General features: G+C 35.9%; 2 protein-coding genes across 2 annotated transcripts; one reads left to right on the top strand and one right to left on the bottom strand.

Moving 5' to 3' along the window:
* Positions 1-11426: 11426 nt before the first annotated feature.
* LOC131030127 (pentatricopeptide repeat-containing protein At4g02750) lies at positions 11427-14480 on the top strand. Its single transcript, XM_057960812.2, has 2 exons — positions 11427-13842; positions 13932-14480. Exon 1 carries the CDS (start codon positions 11726-11728, stop codon positions 13811-13813), a length of 2088 nt encoding a protein of 695 aa, XP_057816795.2. The 5' UTR covers positions 11427-11725; the 3' UTR covers positions 13814-13842; positions 13932-14480.
* A 989-nt stretch (positions 14481-15469) lies between these two features.
* On the bottom strand, positions 15470-16427 carry LOC131030128 (methylesterase 8-like). The gene is made up of 3 exons (XM_057960813.2): positions 16182-16427; positions 15832-16098; positions 15470-15748 (listed from the first exon to the last, which is right to left on the bottom strand). Exons 1-3 carry the CDS (start codon positions 16425-16427, stop codon positions 15470-15472), a joined length of 792 nt encoding a protein of 263 aa, XP_057816796.2.
* Positions 16428-20557: the final 4130 nt, after the last annotated feature.

The raw sequence follows: 20557 nt of genomic DNA, 5'->3' as shown, positions 1-20557 counted from the left end.
ATTACTGCATTCATGGAAAGGGTAAATGAGATTGTTATGAGAATTCAATGTTGTGGTGGAACTCTGAGCGAAGATGAAATTGTTTCTAAAGTCCTGAGAGCCCTACCACCGACTTACAAAATGAAGGCTACTGCTATTAATGAATTGAGAACTATGGCTAATACGTCTATCAACTAAGATACCTTGGTTGGGAAACTATCTGCTTTTGAGCTTGAAGAATTTGGACCTTCTGGAGCTGTGAAGAATGAACCTGCTTTTCATGCATCTGCAACCGGTAAGCAAGACTGGAAAGATTTTATGCAAAGGAGTTAGAAGATATGAAGAGAGAAGATGTTGAGTTTGAGCAACTTGAAGCATTATTTGCTAGAAGAGTATCGAAAGGACCGGTAGGAAGCAAGTATGAAGGAAAAACACCTTTTAATTATTTTGCATGTAATAAGATTGGTCATTTTGCATCTAGATGTCTTGAAAGGAATTCAAGATTTGAAGAAAGAGTTAAAAAATCATTTAAGCCTAACCCTGGATATCGGAACAAATATAAGTACATGAAAAATAGAGACAAATCATGCTACATATTGGATGAGGAAGGCATTACTGATTCAGATGATGAACCGACAAAAGACTTTGCTAGTGGATATGGAAATGGGCGTTCCTAGCTATCAAGGAAGATGATCTGGCATTGGAAGAGAATGTACCCAAAGAGAAGGCACTTGCTGCTAAAATTGAAGACAAGGATGACTGGGTAATTGACAGTGGTTGTTCACATCATATGAATGGAGATAAAGGGAAGTTTCTGTCTTTGCAAGAATTTGATGGTGGTCTAGTTAGATTTGGAGATGACAAGGCATGTATGATTAAAGGAAAATGAACTATATCATTGGATGGTAAGAACAATACTGACAATGTTTAATATGTTGAAGGTTTGAAGCATAATATTTTTAGTGTAGGACAATTGGTAGATAAGGGATTTCAATTACAGTTCAAGGATGGAAAATGCAAAATCATTAACAGATCTGGCTTGGAGATTGCAACCGGTACACAGACAAAAGGTAATATATTTCATTTGAACTCCGGTGAGAAGACATGTTTGATTACATAGATTGATGAGAGTTGGCTATGGCATAAAAGGCCGTGTCATGTGAATTTTGATTGCATTGTGAAGATCAGTTCAACTAAGGCAATTAGGGATATACCTAAGATTATAAAGCCCTATAATCTGGTATGTAAAGAATGTCAAATGGGTAAATAGGTCAAAACCTCTTTTAGGAGTATACAAGATAAATCAAATGATGTTCTTGATCTTATTCATACTAATTTATGTGGCCTTGCTAGAGTTAGAAGTTTTCACGGTGATAGATATTTCATGCTAATCATTGATGATTATTCTAGAATGATGTGGGTTACTTTTTTGAGAGAAAAATTTGAAGCATTTGAAAAGTTTAAAATCCTTAAGGCTAAAGTGGAAACTGAGACAGGATTGAAGATTAAATGTTTGAGATTAGATCATGGTGGAGAATTCACATTCGATGAGTTTAATAAATTTTGTGACAAGCATGGTATAAGAAGACAATTTTATGCTCCCCCGACACGTCAACAAAATGGAGTTGTGGAAAGGAAGAACAAAACTATCTTGGATGCTTTTAGAACAATGATGATGGAAGCTAATCTACCTCATATCTACTAGAGAGAAACAATGAGTACAATAGTTTATACATTCAATATAGTACATATCAAATGAGAAACTGATAAGACACCTTATGAATTATGGTTTGGCAATACACCTACAGTTAAGTATTTCATAATTTTTGGTAGTAAATGTTATATCAGGAGAGATGATACTATTGGGAAATTTGATCCTAGATGTGATGAAGGCATATTTCTTGGTTATTCTAATGAAAGCAAAGAATATAGATGTTATAGCAAGAGATTGCAAAGAATTGTGGAGAGTGCTAATGTCAAAGTAGATGAGTTGAACAGAAATCAAATCAGAATTTATGAGAAGGAACCGACAATGGAAATGATTATATCTGAACATCTAGCACCTTTATCAAAACAAAGAGTTGAAACAATTACTCTGACAAGATTAGAGAATTCTACAGTGACTGAAGAACAGGGAAGAGGAATAGAAAGTCAGAAGACTCCTAGGTATGTGAGATTGAATCATTTTGAAGATCAAATCATTGGGGATAAGTGTAATGAAGTGATGACAAGAAGAAGATTGGCAACTAATGAGGTATGTTTAATTTCACAAGCTGAACCGGTATCCGTAATTAAAGCATGTAAAGATGAACATTGGTTGAAAGCTAGGGAAGAAGAATTAGATCAGATTGAGAAAAATAACACATGGACTTTGGTTCCCTGACCTAAAAATAAAATGTTATTGGAACTAAATGGATTTTTAGGAATAAATTGAATGAGGATGGTCAAGTTATAAGGAACAAGGATAGATTGGTTTGTAAAGGATATTCTCAAAAGGAAGGAATTGATTATGGAGAGACTTTTGCACCTGTAGCTAGGATTGAAATTGTAAGATTATATCTTGCCTATGCTGCTTATAAAAACTACAAGGTTTATCAAATGGATGTTAAATGCACATTTTTGAATAGGGATCTTGATGAGGAAGTTTATATTGAAAAAATTGATGGTTTTTCACTATTAGATGATATAGATATGGTTTGCAGGTTAAGGAAAGCTTTATATGGATTGAAACAAGCACCTAGAGCTTGGTATGCAAGGTTGGATAAATATCTTTTGAAGTTTGGTTTTACTAAAGGCACTGCTGCTAGTAACTTATATTATAAAATCACTGATGATGATATATTGATTGTTGAAGTATTTGTTGATGATATTATTTTTGGAGGTGAAGATAAATTATGCATATAATTTTTTTAAAATATGGAGAAAGAATTTGAGATGTCTATGATTGGTGAGATGAATTTTTTTTCTTAGATTTGCAGATTACTCAGATTGACAAAGGCATTTTCATCTGTGAAACTAAATATGCTAAGGAATTATTGAAGAAATTTTGCATGGGAGATTCTAAACCGGTAAGTACTCCTATGGTTACAAGTGAGAAATTGACAAGAAAAGATGTTTCTACATCGGTAAATCCTACAAGATACAAATCTATGATTGGAGGTCTGCTTTATTTGACTCAAACTAGGCTTGACATTATGAATGTTGTTTGTATTGTTTCAAGATTTCAGAGTGATCCTAGAGAAAATCATGAGATGGCAGTGAAAAGGATTTTTAGATACTTGCAAGGTACATCAGAATATGGCTTGTGGCACCCTAAGGATGATAACTTTACTTTATGTGCATATACAGATGTTGATTGGCTTGAAGATGTTGATGACCAAAAAAGTACTTCTGGTGGAGCTTTCTTTCTTGGAAAGAAGTTGGTTTCATGGATCAACAAGAAACAGTCATGTACTTTTTTATCTACTGCTAAAGCTGAGCATGTTGTTGCTACTACTAACTGTACACAAGTTTTATGGATGAAGCAAATATTGAAAGATATAAAGGTGGATTGTGATGCATCGGTAGTTATTCACTGTGATAACTCTGCTGCTATTGATATATCAAAGAATTTGGTATTTCATTCTAAGACAAAGCACATATCTATCAATTATAACATTTTGAAGGAGAAGGTGGAAGAAAATGATGTTAGACTAGTTTATGTGAACACTAAAGAGCAGATTGCAGATATTTTCACTAAACCTTTATCCAAGGAATCATTTGAGTACTTGAGAGACAGATTGGGAGTTTCTGCCCCTCTGATAGAGACTTGATTAATGTGGTTTGACATCAGTCCGACATGCACTATCTGAGATACTATTCATTCTAGCACTAATGTGGGATGCTATTGCTCAGGGGGAGTAGTTAACTTTGAGATTCATAGGCTTATATTTTTTTGCTTTGATATTGTTGTCAGATTTCTAGCATTCATGTCAAAGGGGGAGAGATATTGATGTGAAAAAGATAAAGAAAGTAAAAGAAAAAGTCACAAGGGGAGAGATATGAATTGTAAAAGGGAGAGATATTCAGAGCTATATGCGGGTGATTGTTGGCTATCTTCCATAGGGGGAGACTTGTTTGGCATTTCTTGGTACTTAGATGTTTTTCACATCTAGTGTTGCCATCTATGCCAAAGGGGGAGATTGTTGGCCATTTGATGGAATTGATTGTGTTACATTGATGTCAACACTAGCTATTTGAATGCTTTGCCGACACCCTTCTAGTCCCAGTAGGTTAAGTGGTTTCTGGTTAACTTGGATCCGACATGATCCGACAAGCTCTGGTATAGTCTAGTGATGGAATTGGCTTGTTCATGATACTTATACTCATATTTGGTCAGTTGGTTTTGGTCTGGTGATTGGATGCTATCCTGCTTGCTTAGAAGATTGGTTTCTGTTTCCGGCGAGGGTTTCATCGACAAAGATTTTTATGGAGATCTTTGATGAAGTGCATAAGTGGTGTTGGTACAGCTTCTAATGGAGTTTCAAGATACTGTTGGTGATCATGTTTGATACTTGGCGAATGGAGATCATTGCTGAAGTGTGTGGACCTACACTTGGTCCTGATTGATCTAGGTTATGGACCGGTTTTAATGTAACGTGTGGATAGGACCTATTGATGTATTTCTGGGATGTCTTATGTGTTGATATTACTTGTTTAGTCTAAGGCCAACATGGTTTGTAATTATGTAATTGGTTTATTGTTTGGTGGCTGAATTGATTGTTTATGGTCGAGGGTTTGTATATATAGATGTAAGATCTCATTGTAGATCATCATGGTTAATGTACGAGGTCATGGTCAAGGAATGTAATGTGCGAAAAAATGTAATATCATTGAGGCAGAGGAGTTGGTCGATCATTGGAGATTGAATTGGGTTTATGTAAGAGGATTGAGTCCTCTAGTATTGAGCTTAACCAGAACTATACTTTGGCATAGGAGATGCTATCTTTTGCAGTTCAACACTTCTCCATATTGTTGTCTGGAATTTTATGTAGTCAGTGAGGCTCCTTTTATGACGAGCAGTACGCTCTAGGCTGTTGGCCTTCTTGCAAGTGCATGCCCCTTCATTGTAATTCACATACTTATTGCAGAAGTATTATCTGACTGTGGGTAGGCTTCCCACCGTGGTTTTTCCCTTTACTGGGTTTTCCACGTACAAATCTTGGTGTTATGTGGATGGCTTTTATTCTGTGATTATTGTTTATGCTTAATTGATTAACTTCTATTCCGATATTATTGTTTTGGGTTCCAGTATTAAAGTTTTAATCGTTGAATGCTGCTATAATGTGAGACAACTGATTCACCCCCACTCTTAGTTGTCTTCCGATTATCTAAATTTTCTAACAATGACCCTTGCTCTTGTGATATTAATAAAATTCATCATCATTCCACCATGTAGGCTTTACCCTTGGTTCAAATGGTTGATTATTTTGCAATGTGACGAGTTTGTTGGCAATAAACTTCTTCAATGTAGTTTCAATTCATTCTCCCAAAGGTGTGTACTTCCTTGGAGGTTTTGGTGCTCTTTTTGTATTCACTTGATTGTTGGACGAACAAGCACAAGGGAAATTTATCCTTGGCTTGACCACATTGGCATGCGCAACCCCATCATTGACGGTATTCTTTTTCTTGTTACAAAATTGGGGTTTGTCTTTCCCATTAGAATCATCTTTGTTATCATAAAATAGTATGATGGTGCCTTGCTCAATGAAGACCTTCTCAACTGATAGACATCTTTGAATGACCTCTTTGCAGGTAGACAAACATGCCATTCGAAGCTAATATCCAATTTATTTGTTCACATTTTGGGTAAACATTTCAACCACTTGTTTTTTGTGGAATTTGACAAGGGCAACGACTAGCCAAACTTCTCCATTGCTATAAAAATAAGGTAAAAGACTCCATTTTTCTGCTTTGTGTTGCATAAAGTGGTTATTGATAGCTTATTTTCAATATTGTATGAGAAATGTTGTATAAAGGCCTCTGCCAACTCATCCCATGACTTGATCCCAGGTGGAAGTTGTGAAAATCATTCCATGGCTTGTCCACCTAAACTTTGTGGAAATAATCTCATCAAATAAGAATCTTATCTTTCCAACTCTATACAAGCCATGAAAAATTCTCTAATGTGTGCCTTGGGATCTCCTTTTCATTGATACTTGTCAAAATTACTACCATGAAATACAGAAGAAAAGGAGGCATTGTCATGCTTCTATCAAACAGATAAGGTCATATGTCATGAATCATGTAGTCCTTTGTTGGTGTTTGCATACTTGCTATTTGTTGTTGCAAATAACTGCTAGGTGGTGCTTTGTCTCATTGAGGTATTCCCATGCCTGAGCCACTGGGAGGATGAGGAATGTATTGCATGCAAGGATGATATTGATCATATATGTGATTTGGTGGAGGAAGAATGTAATTGCTATTGTATCAACCACTTGGTATGGTATTATGATGAGGATCATTAGGCCTAGGATGATTGTATGTGTCATGACCATGGGCATAATTTGTATTGTAAGCATGATCTTGAGTATTGCCACCAAATATGGCATGTGGTCTTCTAGTATAGGTATCATCATGATCTTGGGTATTCTCTTGTTGTTGAGCATATGCATTGGTATTCCTTCGGTCTTGGAGAGGACGAGCACATGGTTGTTCATGAGTGTTTCTAGCATCATTAATATAAGCATGAGTATTAGTCACTTCAGGTTTTTGAAACAAGGATGAAGGTGACTTAGGAACGATACACTCACATCTATGTCCACTATCATTTCCACTAGTTTGATTAGGATCTTCTTCCAAAATTTATGTCACATCAAAGTCGTGGGGTAGTCTTGCACCACTATGAATTAACATGTGCAAAATGTGTTGGTAGTCTCTTCTCATAATGGCTCCAACCAATCTATTAAATCGCTCATTAGACATCATGTTTTGAATCTCCATGGTAGCAAAGGACTCATTGTTAAATTCTTGTGCATTACTACGATTTTCAAAGGTTTGCCCGTGCTGTAGAATTTTTCCTCATCAAACTCATATGTATCCATGTTTAGAGATCTTTGAGCTTCTTCGACTTGTCTTCTAGACCTTTGTGATTGGGTTTCAACCATGAAATAACTTTGGCTAAAATGGAGAATGGAAGAAATATGAAGAATATGGAAGATCAAGATAGTTGTGGAATGGATAATGAATCTAGGGTTATCTTGCAATGTCCTGAAATGTTGTTCCAAGATAAATGTGATGATCTAAGAAAGGTGTGGCTTCTTAGGAGATGATAAAATCTTGATGAGGTAAATTGACCTTAACTAGAGATGCCCAAATGGTACCCAAGATGATAAATTTGATGCGGGAACCACCTAGTAATGTACACAAAATGTTTGCAAGATATGAGAGGGACTACTAAACAACCTTTTGACTCTAGTTCAAAAATGTGACCGGGGGATTGCAAATGATGTATGAAAATGTATGGAAAAGTCGTAACCAAATGATGGTTGACCTAAATAAAAACCTATTGAATCAGCCTTAGAAGCTCTTATGATCTCAGAAACATGGATGTAGTATGAATTCACCGACACAGTATGAATTCATAGACATGCCAGAATGTCTCTTATACATAGTTTCAAAGTCCAAATACGTAGTTCCAAAGTTGCAATGTAATTCTTAGTTATGTCCAAAATTTAAAGTTGTTGATAAGTGACTAGATCTCAATGTTTGATGTTTATTTGTGGCAAGTAACACAACAAAAAAGAAGACACAATGTCTGAAGGTGTTGCTGTCCAAAATATAAGCATAATGTGTATGTTTTGTAGGCCAAAATAGCTCAATTTCCATGGGTCTCAACACAATTGAAAACACTTGAAAACACGCACAACCTAGGCTTGGAAATAGGATACTATTTACCGAGTCCCAACTTAGATTTCTCCAAATACTAAAACAAGGCAAACAAAAAGAGATTAGTGGCTCTAGCCCCCCCTTGAACGACACTCACTTCTTGGGCACACCAAAATCTCATACCCCAAAGATCCAGAGATCTTATGAACCTTGGGAGATCTATGTCATACATGCGACAATTTGCTCAATTAAGAGGTCTCCCAACCCTTTCGGGTTTTATGCATCATAAGGATACTGGAGGAGGCATCCATTGGTATAACACATCAACACTGGGTGATAAGAGACTTTCGTCAAAACCATAATTATTTATATAGCAGACTGAAGCAAAGTACCGCTTCGATCATTTCCTCTCACAAGACGGGAGGCAGCCCCTATAAAGACAATAACAATTTCTCTTACACCCATGATCCAATGGAAGGAAAGGGGAGATGATACTTTTATTATTATCTTAGGGTTCTAATCTAAACACAAAGCGTGCCAAAAGAACAAGACACTTCAAGCAAAGTTTATTTACCCTTCAACAAACAAAGAAAATGATCAATGAAATCGATGTGAGTCTAATTAAACTAGAAAAGATAAACAGACATCTAAATCACCCTTACAAGCCAATGATTAGTAGTCTTGAAAATTATTCCAACCTACAAACAAAAGGATTAGAACATAAATTAAGATCCTTTTTTTTTGCCTTTTTGACTTAGTTAACAAGATCTGATTTTTATTTTATTTTTGCAATTACCCAAAAAATTAAAATATGCAAAGAACAAGTCCCTGCTTAAATTCTAAGAGCTTCTTGGAAAAGTAATTTTTTTTAGGCTAGAAAGAAGATTTATTGAAAAACCCCAAATTTTAAAGATTTGATTTTCACGAATTATTTTACATCAAAATTAAAATCATGATGAACATAGCCCCTCTATAATTCTAAAATCTTTCCATAAATGTAAGAAAATATGAAAAAATTGCTAATTTACTCCCTAAATTAAATTTTTATGAAAAATCATAAAAAAATCATAAATAACTAAAACATGATCCAAAAAATCTGAATTTTAGACTAATAACTCTTGATAGCATTCTAAACTTGCAGAAAAAAAATTGTTGCACAATTTCACACCTTTTTGATAAAATCATTGCAAAACTCTAATTTTCAAAAATCTATTTTTCACAAATTATGTTGCATTAAAATTAAAATCATAAAGAACAAACCCCCTCTAGAATTTTTAAATCTTTCTAGAAATGTAAGGAAATCTGAAAACATTGCTAATTTTCTCTCAAATTTAATTTTTTTTAATGAAAAAACATAAATAATTCAAAACTGATCCAAAAAAATTGATTTTTTGGAGTAAACACTCCTGATACCATTCCAAACCTACAAAAAACAAATGCAAAAATTCATAGCCATTTGTGATATATGATCAAACCTTTTTAAAACCCTAATCTCATGTTCAAATTCCTAGCTGCACAAAGTTAGTCTTAGATTTTGTTTACAAATTATCAATATAGGGTTAGAAAAACCTGGAAAAAAAACATGGATCTAATACAAATCCATGTTCCACCGAGCGTGCCAAAATGTATACAATAGAATTGGAGATTCAAATTATTGTAAAACCAAACAAAGATCCAACCACATAAAACCCTAGTTCTACAATGAAATCCACCATACACCAATGAAGAACCTAAAACACAGAAAACACAAAATATTAAAAAATTATACCATTCACATGTTTAGCAGGGTTTGATCTCCATTGTTTTCTATCTCTATTGATCTTGCTTGATATGGTTGCTCTCAAATTTTGTATTGTGCACAAGAGCTCAATAAAGAACAAATATTAGAGAGGTGGTTAAAGATAAATTAAGAGATGAATGACAAGTGTAATGGAGGGAAAAAACTAATGAATTAATAAAATAAAGAAAGATTTATTTAATTAATAGAAGAAGTGAGGCCAATTAAATAAATAAAATATTTATTTAATTTAAGAGAAATGATAATTTAAATAAATAAAAATAGCTATTTAAATAGGAAAAGGCTAGAAGAGGATTAGTGAATTAATTAAATAAATAAAAATCTATTTAATTAATAGAAAGCCTAGGATAAATTAATAAAATAAAATATTTATTTGATTACGCTAGGACAATTTTAAGTGTTGTCTACACTAACAATTAAGATAAAATAGAATAACATGCAAGCCACAAATTTATGTGGTAAAATCTTGACAATATGCCAAGAAAACATCTATAGAGCAAGATATAGGTATTTTTGTTGTTTGGAGAAAACAATTACAATCTTTACAATTGTTGCTATTACAATTTATTTGCCTTCAAAACAACAAAAATATATAGAAGATATAGATACAACCAACATCAAATAAAATAAAATAAAATAAAGAAAAATAAAAAATTAAAAGAAAGTATAGATTATCTCTTAAGACAAAAATATTTTTTCTTCATGAGACTTGTTTTATTGTTTTAATTGTTGTCATTATTTAATAAACAAATTAGTCCTCTCCCCATCATGAATTGGAATTGCTAGGAAGAATAATTCATGTACCTCTAAATCAGTATACTGATCTTTAGAGAAATATAGGTAAAGTATTATTATTGATATTACTATATTTTAATATTTCTATTAAACTATTCACCAAAGCAAAAAAATCTATTAAGACTAATTATTATTATTATATTATCATATCTTTATGTTATTATTATAATATTATGTTGACGAAGTTAACTATTAGTATGATGTAGATAGATATGATGGGTGTCAAGTTAACTAATTGTAATTATGACGGGTGTCATACAATATGATGGGTGTCAATTTTAATCATAGGGGTTTTTTTTATCTCGCATATCTATCAATCCATTATGTGAGTATTAATACACCTTTCGGCATAATAATTTGTCCTATGACAAATACAAAAAGTGAGCACAATAAATACCTTGCATTTTCTCATGAAATGTGAAGGATAGTCAAAAAGTTTTAGTGTTCAATTATTGGTCCATTTGTATTGGATATAAGTTGTATTTTAAATAATAATGTGTTGTTTATATCACCACAAATAAGTTTTTGTGTTCAAATATTGGCATGTTTGTGTTAGATATATAAGTTAGAGATAACAAAGATTTATGATTAGCAATACGTATTTGGTTCATTTAGGTTGCATATAAGTTATATTTTAAATAAAAATATGGCAATGAATGGTTTATTTTTGTTTTTGTTCAACTGCTAGGGGTTTTTACATTAAATTTTGGTCAAATCTTTAAAAAGACATCTTTAAGACACTTTGCACTAGGTGCGTAATTTTGATTAGTTGCATGATGAGTCATACCTCTAAACCTTAATTGTATATAGAAAACTGTCCGTTCTACATTTCTAGATAAAGAAAATCTTACAATATTCCTTGTAATAACTATGTATTGAAAATGTGAAAAATCATCTTTAATACACTTTATACTAGACGTGATATTTTAACAAATTACATGATACATGTTCAAACCTTAATTGTATTCTAAAGGTCTTATAATTTTCAACATAAGAATATATATTGAGGAAGTTAGCCATTAGACCATTGTCTTCTATGCCTCCCTAACTTTTTGGGGGAAGGTTTTAGGATTCAGTAGTAAAAATGCATCTGTCAAATGTTTTCATGGTCTCGGTAGATCGAGTTGGTTTGATGGTGCAGACCAGTCCAATCCATAATAGAATATCTCTTTTGATGTTTTCCAAATGTGCCATCAACAATGCTCCTCGAGTTGATGCAATAACAGAAAGAGAAAAACAGTGACAGTATCCTTTGTCGGGGATCAAGTGATTCAATGCAGGTATACAATGGCGGCCTTTCAAAAACATGCCAATGCAAATACCTTCGGTTCATCATACTCTCATGTCGAATCACTGTGTGAACAGTCTTCCACATATGTCCGTGCATTGCAGGAATGTATAAGGAAGAAATCCTTAGGAGAGGGCCGGCAAATCCATGCTTGCATCAGTAAAAAGTTAATTGCAGGAAACATTATCTTACAGAATACGCTCATCAGCATGTATGTCAAATGTGGAAGCTTGGTAGACGCTCGCAGAGTTTTCGATGAAATAGCAAAGAAAGATGTTTGTTCGTGGACTGTGATGATCGCAGCTTATGCAAGGCATGGTGTTCCTCAACAGGCACTCTCAGTTTTCTACCAAATGCAACAAAATGCAGGCGTAAAACCCAACAATCTTACTTACTCCGCTGTGCTCTCGGCCTGCAACAACTTGGAATTTCTGAACCAGGGTATGAAAATACATCAACAAATAATTAAATGTGGGCTGGCCTCCAACGTGTTTGTGGCCAGTGCCCTTGTAGACAAATATGCAAAATGCGGTAAAATTGATAATGCACGCCAATTGTTTGACAAAATGGGCCAGCGAGACCTTGTGTCCTGGAATGCCATGGTCTCAGGATATGCCCAGAATGGGCTTATGTGTGAGGCACTGATGCTCTTTAAGGAGATGCCCGAGAAGAATGTCATCTCATGGAATTCATTAGTTGCAGGATATGCACGGAACGGCGCTGTGGATACGGCCTTGAAATTGTTTGACGAAATGCCTCAGCGAAATGTGGTTTCCTGGAATGCTATGATTTCAGGGCTTTCGCAGAATGGACTCATTGATGAGGCCCTAGAGCTCTTTAAGAGAATGCCTCAACGTACTGTGGTGTCATGGAATGCAATCATATCAGGTCTTGCACAAAATGGGCGGGGGGAGGAGTCGCTTCAGTGCTTTCAAGAAATGAAAGAAATTGGCATGAGGGCGGATTTCCATACTTATGGAAGTATTCTTCCAGTGTGTGGCAACATGGCGGCTTTGGAGTTGGGTGTGGAGATCCATGAAGAAATAGTAAGGCAAGGATTTGAGTCTAATGTCGTTGTTATGACAGGCCTTGTAGACATGTATGCACAATGTGGGAGTCTTGGCAAGGCTCGTCAAACGTTTGACAAAATGCATCAGAGGGATGTGGTGGCTTGGAATGCTATGATTGCAGGTTATGCTATGCATGGATGTGCAGAGGAGGCCTTTCAACTCTTTGAACAAATGAAATCCTCTGGCATGAGTCCTAACCATATTACTTTCATTTGTGTCCTGTCTGCATGTGTCCACGCAGGACTAGTCGATGAGGGTTATCAATACTTCAATTCTATGTGTAGACATTATCACATTGAACCTAAAGCAGATCATTACACCTGCATGGTTGACCTTCTTGGCCGAGCAGGGCGTCTAGAGGAGGCAATACACTTCATTAACAGAATACCAACAAAACCTGATGCTGTTATATGGAGTTGTTTGCTTGGTGCCTGTAGAATACATAAGAATCTAGAGATAGCAGAATGGGCAGCAGAACACCTTTTTGAATTAAACCCTACTGATCCTGCACCTTATGTGCTTCTTTCAAACATTTATGCCTCAGCTGGTAGGTGGGATGACATTGGGAAAGTTCGACAAGTGATGAAAGAAAAAGGCATTAAAAAAACACCAGGATGCAGCTGGATTGAAGTCGGTAAAAAGATACATGGTTTCCTCGTAGGAGATAAATCACACCCACAAACTCGAGAGATTTATTTAGAATTGGAGAGATTGAATTCAGAGATGAAAATGGCAGGGTATGTCCCTGACACAAGCTTTGTGCTGAGTGATGTGAAAGAGGAGGAAAAGGAACAAGTTCTTTTCCATCATAGTGAAAGGCTGGCAATTGCATTTGGGCTACTAAATACATTTCCTGGATCAACTATCAGAATTGTGAAAAACCTTCGCATTTGTGGCGACTGCCACTCTGCAATCAAGTTCATATCTATGATTGTTGAAAGAGAAATTATAGTGAGGGACACTTACCGTTATCACCATTTTAAGAATGGGCAGTGTTCATGTGGGAATTTTTGGTGATCTTAATTATATATGTTTGTGCTAGACAGGTAATGTATGCTCTCAATCTTATCTTGCTGGTGAGAGGTTCAGTTCCTTCTTAATTTCTAAAGGCAGGGCCACTCGGTGATGGCTACAGGGAGTACCTCAAGTGTCTTGTGCGTCTGGGTGAAATGAAGACTTCAAAAATCAAAACATTGCCAATGAAACCTGATGCTGCTGTGCGAGCTGTTTGATTAGTGGCCCAGAAATACATGAAAATCTGAAGATAGCCGAATGCCTTTTTGATTTAAGCTTAAATATTACTCTCAAAAGCTAAAGCTGAAGCCGGGATGCAATTGGAAATTTACAGAAAACAATAAAAACATGGAGATGAAAAGGTACGCCCGCCTAAGTGCAGATGGAGTCAGTTCAACAAACAGGAGATAAATGAGACCTACAGACACAAGAAATATGCATTTAGTACTGAAATGACTAACTACTGATAGAGAAGTGGCTAAGCACATTCATGTTACAAGCATTGAACTGAATACTGTCAAGTAGAATGAACCGATGTTTTAGAATCATGGTGAAGAGAACGAAATTGCATTTGGGCTACTAAATGCATCCTTCAGAAGAACCATTTGAGTTGTAAGAAATGTCAAATGCTATCTGGTAACTGCCAAAATGAAAAGAGATTTATATCTAAGATTGTTGAATGAAAAATTCTGTGAGAAATGCGAATATTTACCATCATTTTAATCATGAAAAGTGTTCATGTGAGCACTGGGGCATTTTGGTGATTTAAAAATCTCTCTTTATCTTTCGTCACGGCCTACTGGGCTTAACTAGTAAATTTCTCAGGCTGCTGTTATATAATCCTACCTATACGAGGGGCTGTAGCCCCCTGTACATCCTAATGAAGCACAAGGTTTCATTAGCAAAACACCATCAAAATCTGATGCAGCAATGTAGTAATTTGCTCAGAGGAAAACACAAATATGATAGAAGAATGCACAACACCTTTCTGATTTATACCCCAAAAAACTAATGGATCTTATGTGCTTGTTCTCCTACATTTGAGTTGCAGCCGGTAGATGGGATGGCATTTAAAGGGTAAATTGAATTATTAAAGACTGATAAATGGACGCAGTTAAATTCAGGTCATTACACAGGCGCATATTTCCTTTTTTCTTGTAGAAGATAAATCATATCCAAATTCGGAAATGTTGAGAATGTCTTGGAACATGTAAGTGGCTAGGTCTGTTCCTAATACAAGGTGTGTTCTTGATGGGAGAAGGAACAAATCAGTTTATCTAAACCAATATTATTTAATTGTGTTCTATTTCATCTAGACTAAAAGTAATTATTTATTTTAATCGAAGAATCTTTAAAAATCAAAATTTCCATTCAAATATTATTTGATGGATACATTCTCACTCAAGTCCCAATTTGTTACTTTTAAAATTAGCCATCTCTGCAAAACTAGACTGAAGAAAATATAAAACTCTCAAACCAAAATATATAACACAAGTAGTCATACACAAAATCATCATCTAAAAGAACAAAATTATTTTATTTAAAATAATATTACATACATTAATAAATTAAATAATAAGTCTAGTCTGACTCAAGAAAACTCTGATAAAACACTTATCAAAGACAATACTTTGCTAAGGCTTTCACCATCGTACACTCTCAGTAAATTCCATTGTAGCTGCTTGAAATCTCATCCAGAATCTCAGCCAAACGGTGAGGATAGCAAAAAAATGCACTGTGATCAGAGCCTTCCATTTCATAAACTCTATCAGGGGAATTTTCAGCTATCATCTTCCTCTGCAACTCTTCCCAAATGGCATTATCATCCTTGGTCACCACATATACTCTTGGGACTCTTCCATATCTCTCTTGGCTAAACACCACCTCTCCTTGGATTATAGGAAACTTTCTCTTAAGCAATTCCCCCAGCTCAATATCCTGTACTTTTAGTTTCTCCACATAAATTATTCACAACAAAGAGGTAAACAAGGATTAATGGCAGAAGATATATGACTGGTTACCTCAGTTGGGCTATTTTGGTACAGCATTTGCCATGAGAAAGCAGGGCCAAACTTGAAGGAAGTGGGAATTCCGCTCTCGCCCATGATAAATTCTGTGTCTCCCCATGAGTAAAGTCTGGCCAGCACCTCACTTATCATTTCCATGGCAGAACTCCCACTGAGAGGCATGAATGCCGTCAAAAACACAGCAGCTTTAATCTTGTCTGGAAATTGCTCCATCATTAAGCTCAAACTCATGCCTCCCATATTGTAACCCACCAATATTACCTGCACCCAACAATTTAAAGTCAGATGGAAGTAAAACAGATCGTATTGAGAGAAATAATTAAGCATTGGTGCAGAGATCATACTTTTTCTTGGGGAGGAAGAGAGTTGAACAATCGGATAAGGGGTTCATTTAAGTCAGACCATGTTTGAATTTGGTTAGCATCCATTGAATAAATTCCACAGGAAGCAAGATCTATTGCAGTGGCAACATGGCCTGCCGTTTTAAGGAGAGGGAGGAGTTTGTACCATGACATGCTCCATGAACCAGCACAAAGTGTGCCCCTGCCTCTTTCTTTGCCTCCATCTCTGATGACATAAAATGAACTCATAGTTGCACAACACTTAAATAGAAAGAAAAGGGAATAAACAAATGGTGAAATCATCTACTATCATATTTTCTTCTTCTTGTGGATTGACATGAATTTTTTTTTAAAGATTAAAAAAAGTGTTCGTTAATAGGTCTTTGGTTTGTTGCCGAAGTAATTTTTTGCTTCATTTCAATACTATGGTTGAGATTGTTGGTATTTTGATGATGTTTAGTTGTGATTGTTATTGATGGACACACACTTATTTGATGTATGAATTATTCTCAACTGGTAGTTGTTGTGCAGAAAAAGCTTACCAATCAAAATATGACCCAAGACCCCAAGCGGTATGAAGATCTCAAGCGGAACGAAGACCCCGAGCGGCAGTTAACCTTTTGATAAGAACACTATGTTCCAGTCTTCCAGTCTTCACTTATTAACCGGTAATTAGTATACTTTGTTAACCGGTATAATTGTAATATGTGATGAGTTATCATCCACCGACACTTTGGCGGTGTTTTTTTGCCATGTTACCAAATGTGTCTAGATGCACTGTACCGAGGAAATTGTAGTCTAATCTTATTGGACCGACATGAAATCAAGTTCCTATATAAGGACATCATGTCTAAGGTTTTAAAGAGAGAGTGTAGTGGATATGCGCGAGTGTTTTGAGAGTGCAAGATATAGAAGACTGAAGTAATGCTTTAATGCATTTTACAAGGAGCTGTCAAGGATCTAATCAAGCATTCAGTGCTACTGTCTAGATCATTCACTTGTTGATTACTAATATCTTCAACAAGTCTGAAACCCTTAACCGGGTAGGCCCAACCAAGCCTATTGTAAATCCTCTAACAAGGTGGTTCACAGTTGTGAATCTGAAATCCTCTAACATGGTAGTCTTTAACAGGACTTATCTCCTAACAGAGATCTGGATTCCTAACAAGATCTGTTCTGGTGAAGAACATTGTAAGGCCTTAACCAGTCTGGTTACTATTCTGTAGATAGTTGACTTGTGATTTTTACTCACCGTGGTTTTTCCCATTTGGATTTCCACGTCAAAAAATCTTGTGTTATGGTGATTGCACTTCTGTGGGTGAATGCTTTATTTTCTATTTGGCTTGTTTGTGTTTTAATCGGTTTATTATTTAATCTGCTACCCCAGTTTGCAGTTAAACTGCTTAGGAGTTTGTTTAAGTTTCTGGGTATACTAATTCACCCCCCCCTCTTAGTATTCATCAATTGGTATCAGAGCCAACCTTTCTATAAGTCTAACCACTTGGAAGGAGATATGGGGGAATACAACATGAGGGAACTCACTCACCGTTTGGCTGAATCTGAGAGAGCCTATGATGAACTTAAGATTAAGTTTAAAGTCTCTTTAGCCAAGAGAAGAGAGCTTGCTGAGCAGTTGATGGAATTTACTGAAAATAGTTCTTTTGATGAAGCAAACATGGCTGCCCTAGTTGGAGAAGTGGAGAAACTAAATGAATCCAAAACTAACCTAAGGAGTGAGTTGGAAGGACTGACTATCAGGATGAGTCAGGAGCTAGAGAACAAAAGAAAAGCTGAAGATTTGGTAAAGGACAAGGAACATGAGATCTCTAAATTGAAGCAGGAAATCGGTACCATTACCGCCTATCTGGAGGAGGGTAAAGAAGAGAAAGAAGAAATACAAGCTGAACTGAATGCAACTATTTCTCAAAATGAAACCTTGATGGAGACCAATGATGCTCTTTCCAAGGAACTTGCTGAGACAAAGGAGATACTTGCTAAGTTCAATCGGAGTGCTGCTAAGTTAGAACAAAAGCTGGAATCAGCAAAGCCATCTAAGGCTACCATTGGACTTGGTTTCTCTGGATACGAGGAAGGTGAGACCTCTGGAACCAATAGTGATGCATTGAAGAAGCAATCAACACCTAAGAACAACAACGAAAGTAAAGGTAAGCAAAAGTTTAAACCTGTTTGCTTTAATTGTCTTAAGGAAGGACATACTGCCAATGTATGTAGGAGCAAGGCTTACAATAACTTTCCTTACTTTCAAAACAATATGGCTAGACCTGGTAGATTTAATGGTCACTGTTATGCATGCAACAAGTTTGGGCATAGAGCTTTTGAGTGCGGGTCAGTTATGAACAACTCTGGAAGATATCCACCCAGATCTAAAGAAATTGTCCCGGAACTTCCTGTGAACCAGAACACAAACTGATACAGAACTCTTGACCATTGGTCAAATGATTATGGAGCGACAACTAGTTGGGGAGAAACCCATCTGATCTGTCGTGGTAGCGGTCACACTGCTGCAACATGCAGAAGGAAGAATGAAAATGTGAACACTGGACCATGAAGAACACCTGGAATGGTATGCTATCATTGCAACAAACCGGGACACACTGCCAGAGCATGTAGACTGAGAAAGAATCCATCGGGAGACATACCGGTCAATCCAAAAGGGAAGATTGATGTTGAAACCGTTTAGGCGGATATGGATAAAACATGGAAAAAGAAATCTGAAGGGAAGCCACAAGATGTACTAGTTTCCGCACCTAGCGTGGAAATCTCTGAACTGACAAACTGAGCTTCAAAAATCTTAGGGGGAACATATCGGTAAAAATGTTTCGAACCCCTAGAGTATATCGGTGAAGCACCTTTATCGATATTTGTTACCTGTCAACCGACAGAAGAAATGAAGCGGTAAAAGAAGAATTAGGGTTTGGACTCTAATAGTGATGCATTTATTATGGTAGGTGGGAACATGTTTAAAAGTGACTTTTGTAGTCATTTTTACTTACCTATTTTCAGAGAAGAATTTTTCTAGCCTGACCAACACAATCAGAGCGATCCTTCTTGCATTCGAAAGAATTCAGAAAGGAATCGTGCACAAGATTTTGCAGACACTTCAAGCTATTAGTGTGGAAGTCAAAGCGGTAATCAAACGTTTGAAGAAGTGTGGTGTGCTCGATATCGGCAAACCCTAAGTTCAGAGAGTAAAGGTATTTCTCGTTGGAACATTCTTATCATCTGGAATCTTTTAGATATATCATCTGGAATCTAAAATCCCCTCTAGTTCTCTTAAAAGGAAGATAAAATATAATGCCCTATCTCAAATTCCCGCTGGAGTCATTGTCGAAGACGATATTTCAGGATATATTGATTGTAAAATAGAAGACCTAGGGTCCTTAGTGATTCACTCCTAGCTAGGTTTGTTATGTGGAGACGATAAGAAGATTAAACCTGAATACAACATAATATAGAAGAAGAAATTACATAATGCAATATACTTGCTCAAAGAATTTATAGAAGAACACATCAAGTTTATCCTTAGTAGGGTTCATGGTGATAAGATATACCTTGAGCGAACCCATGATATAACACCGGAGGCAATTCACGCCGTGATCAGATTGTACAATGTTGGGGAAGTCCCCGTTCTTCGAAAGATCACCAAAACCAAAATGACAGAGCTCACCGGTTCTGTGAGTGACCAACGGGCAATGACAGTCAACACCATTAGAGATGATTTGGTGAAATATGCATATATGGTAATTGGGTATATAATATTCCATGCTAGTAGAATGAATTCTGTTCCTTCAGTTGCAGTGCATGCCGCTTACAGGATGATAAAGGAAAATGCAGAATGTGACCTATGTACTTGTATGCAGAAACAACTCATAGATAATCTGAAGTCGATCAAATCGGACAAAACCCAAAGGTTTAAGTTTGGTCAATTACTTGTTGGTTTATTTTTCTACTTTCAAGGATATTTTCCTGGAGTCGGTGATGTTCAATGGTCAACTGACCTACCGGTTTCTAGAATAAAGGAGAGTCTGCAAGTAGTGGGAACTGCATATCCAAAGACTCTGAACATATATTTTGATGAGTTTAAACTAAAGATGAACCAGAGAATGAGAATATCTGGTGATTTGGTTAAGAAATATGAAGATGACATCTGTTTTACAATCAAAACATATCATTGTATAATGGAAGTGGTCGAACCCAGAAAATATGTAGTTGAGCCTATGGGGTACGAAGTCGTAAATGATATACTGATAGGGTATGCCTCTACCCTACTTGCTTCACCACTAGATCCCAAGAAGAAGAGGACCGATACTTACTTAGAAAGGATCAAATCTACTGAGGTACCGAAATAGAAAAAGAAT

Source organism: Cryptomeria japonica, chromosome 6 (assembly GCF_030272615.1).
Source record: "Cryptomeria japonica chromosome 6, Sugi_1.0, whole genome shotgun sequence".
In the NCBI taxonomy this organism is placed as follows: Eukaryota; Viridiplantae; Streptophyta; class Pinopsida; order Cupressales; family Cupressaceae; genus Cryptomeria; species Cryptomeria japonica.
This window is presented reverse-complemented; position numbering and strand designations above follow the sequence as displayed.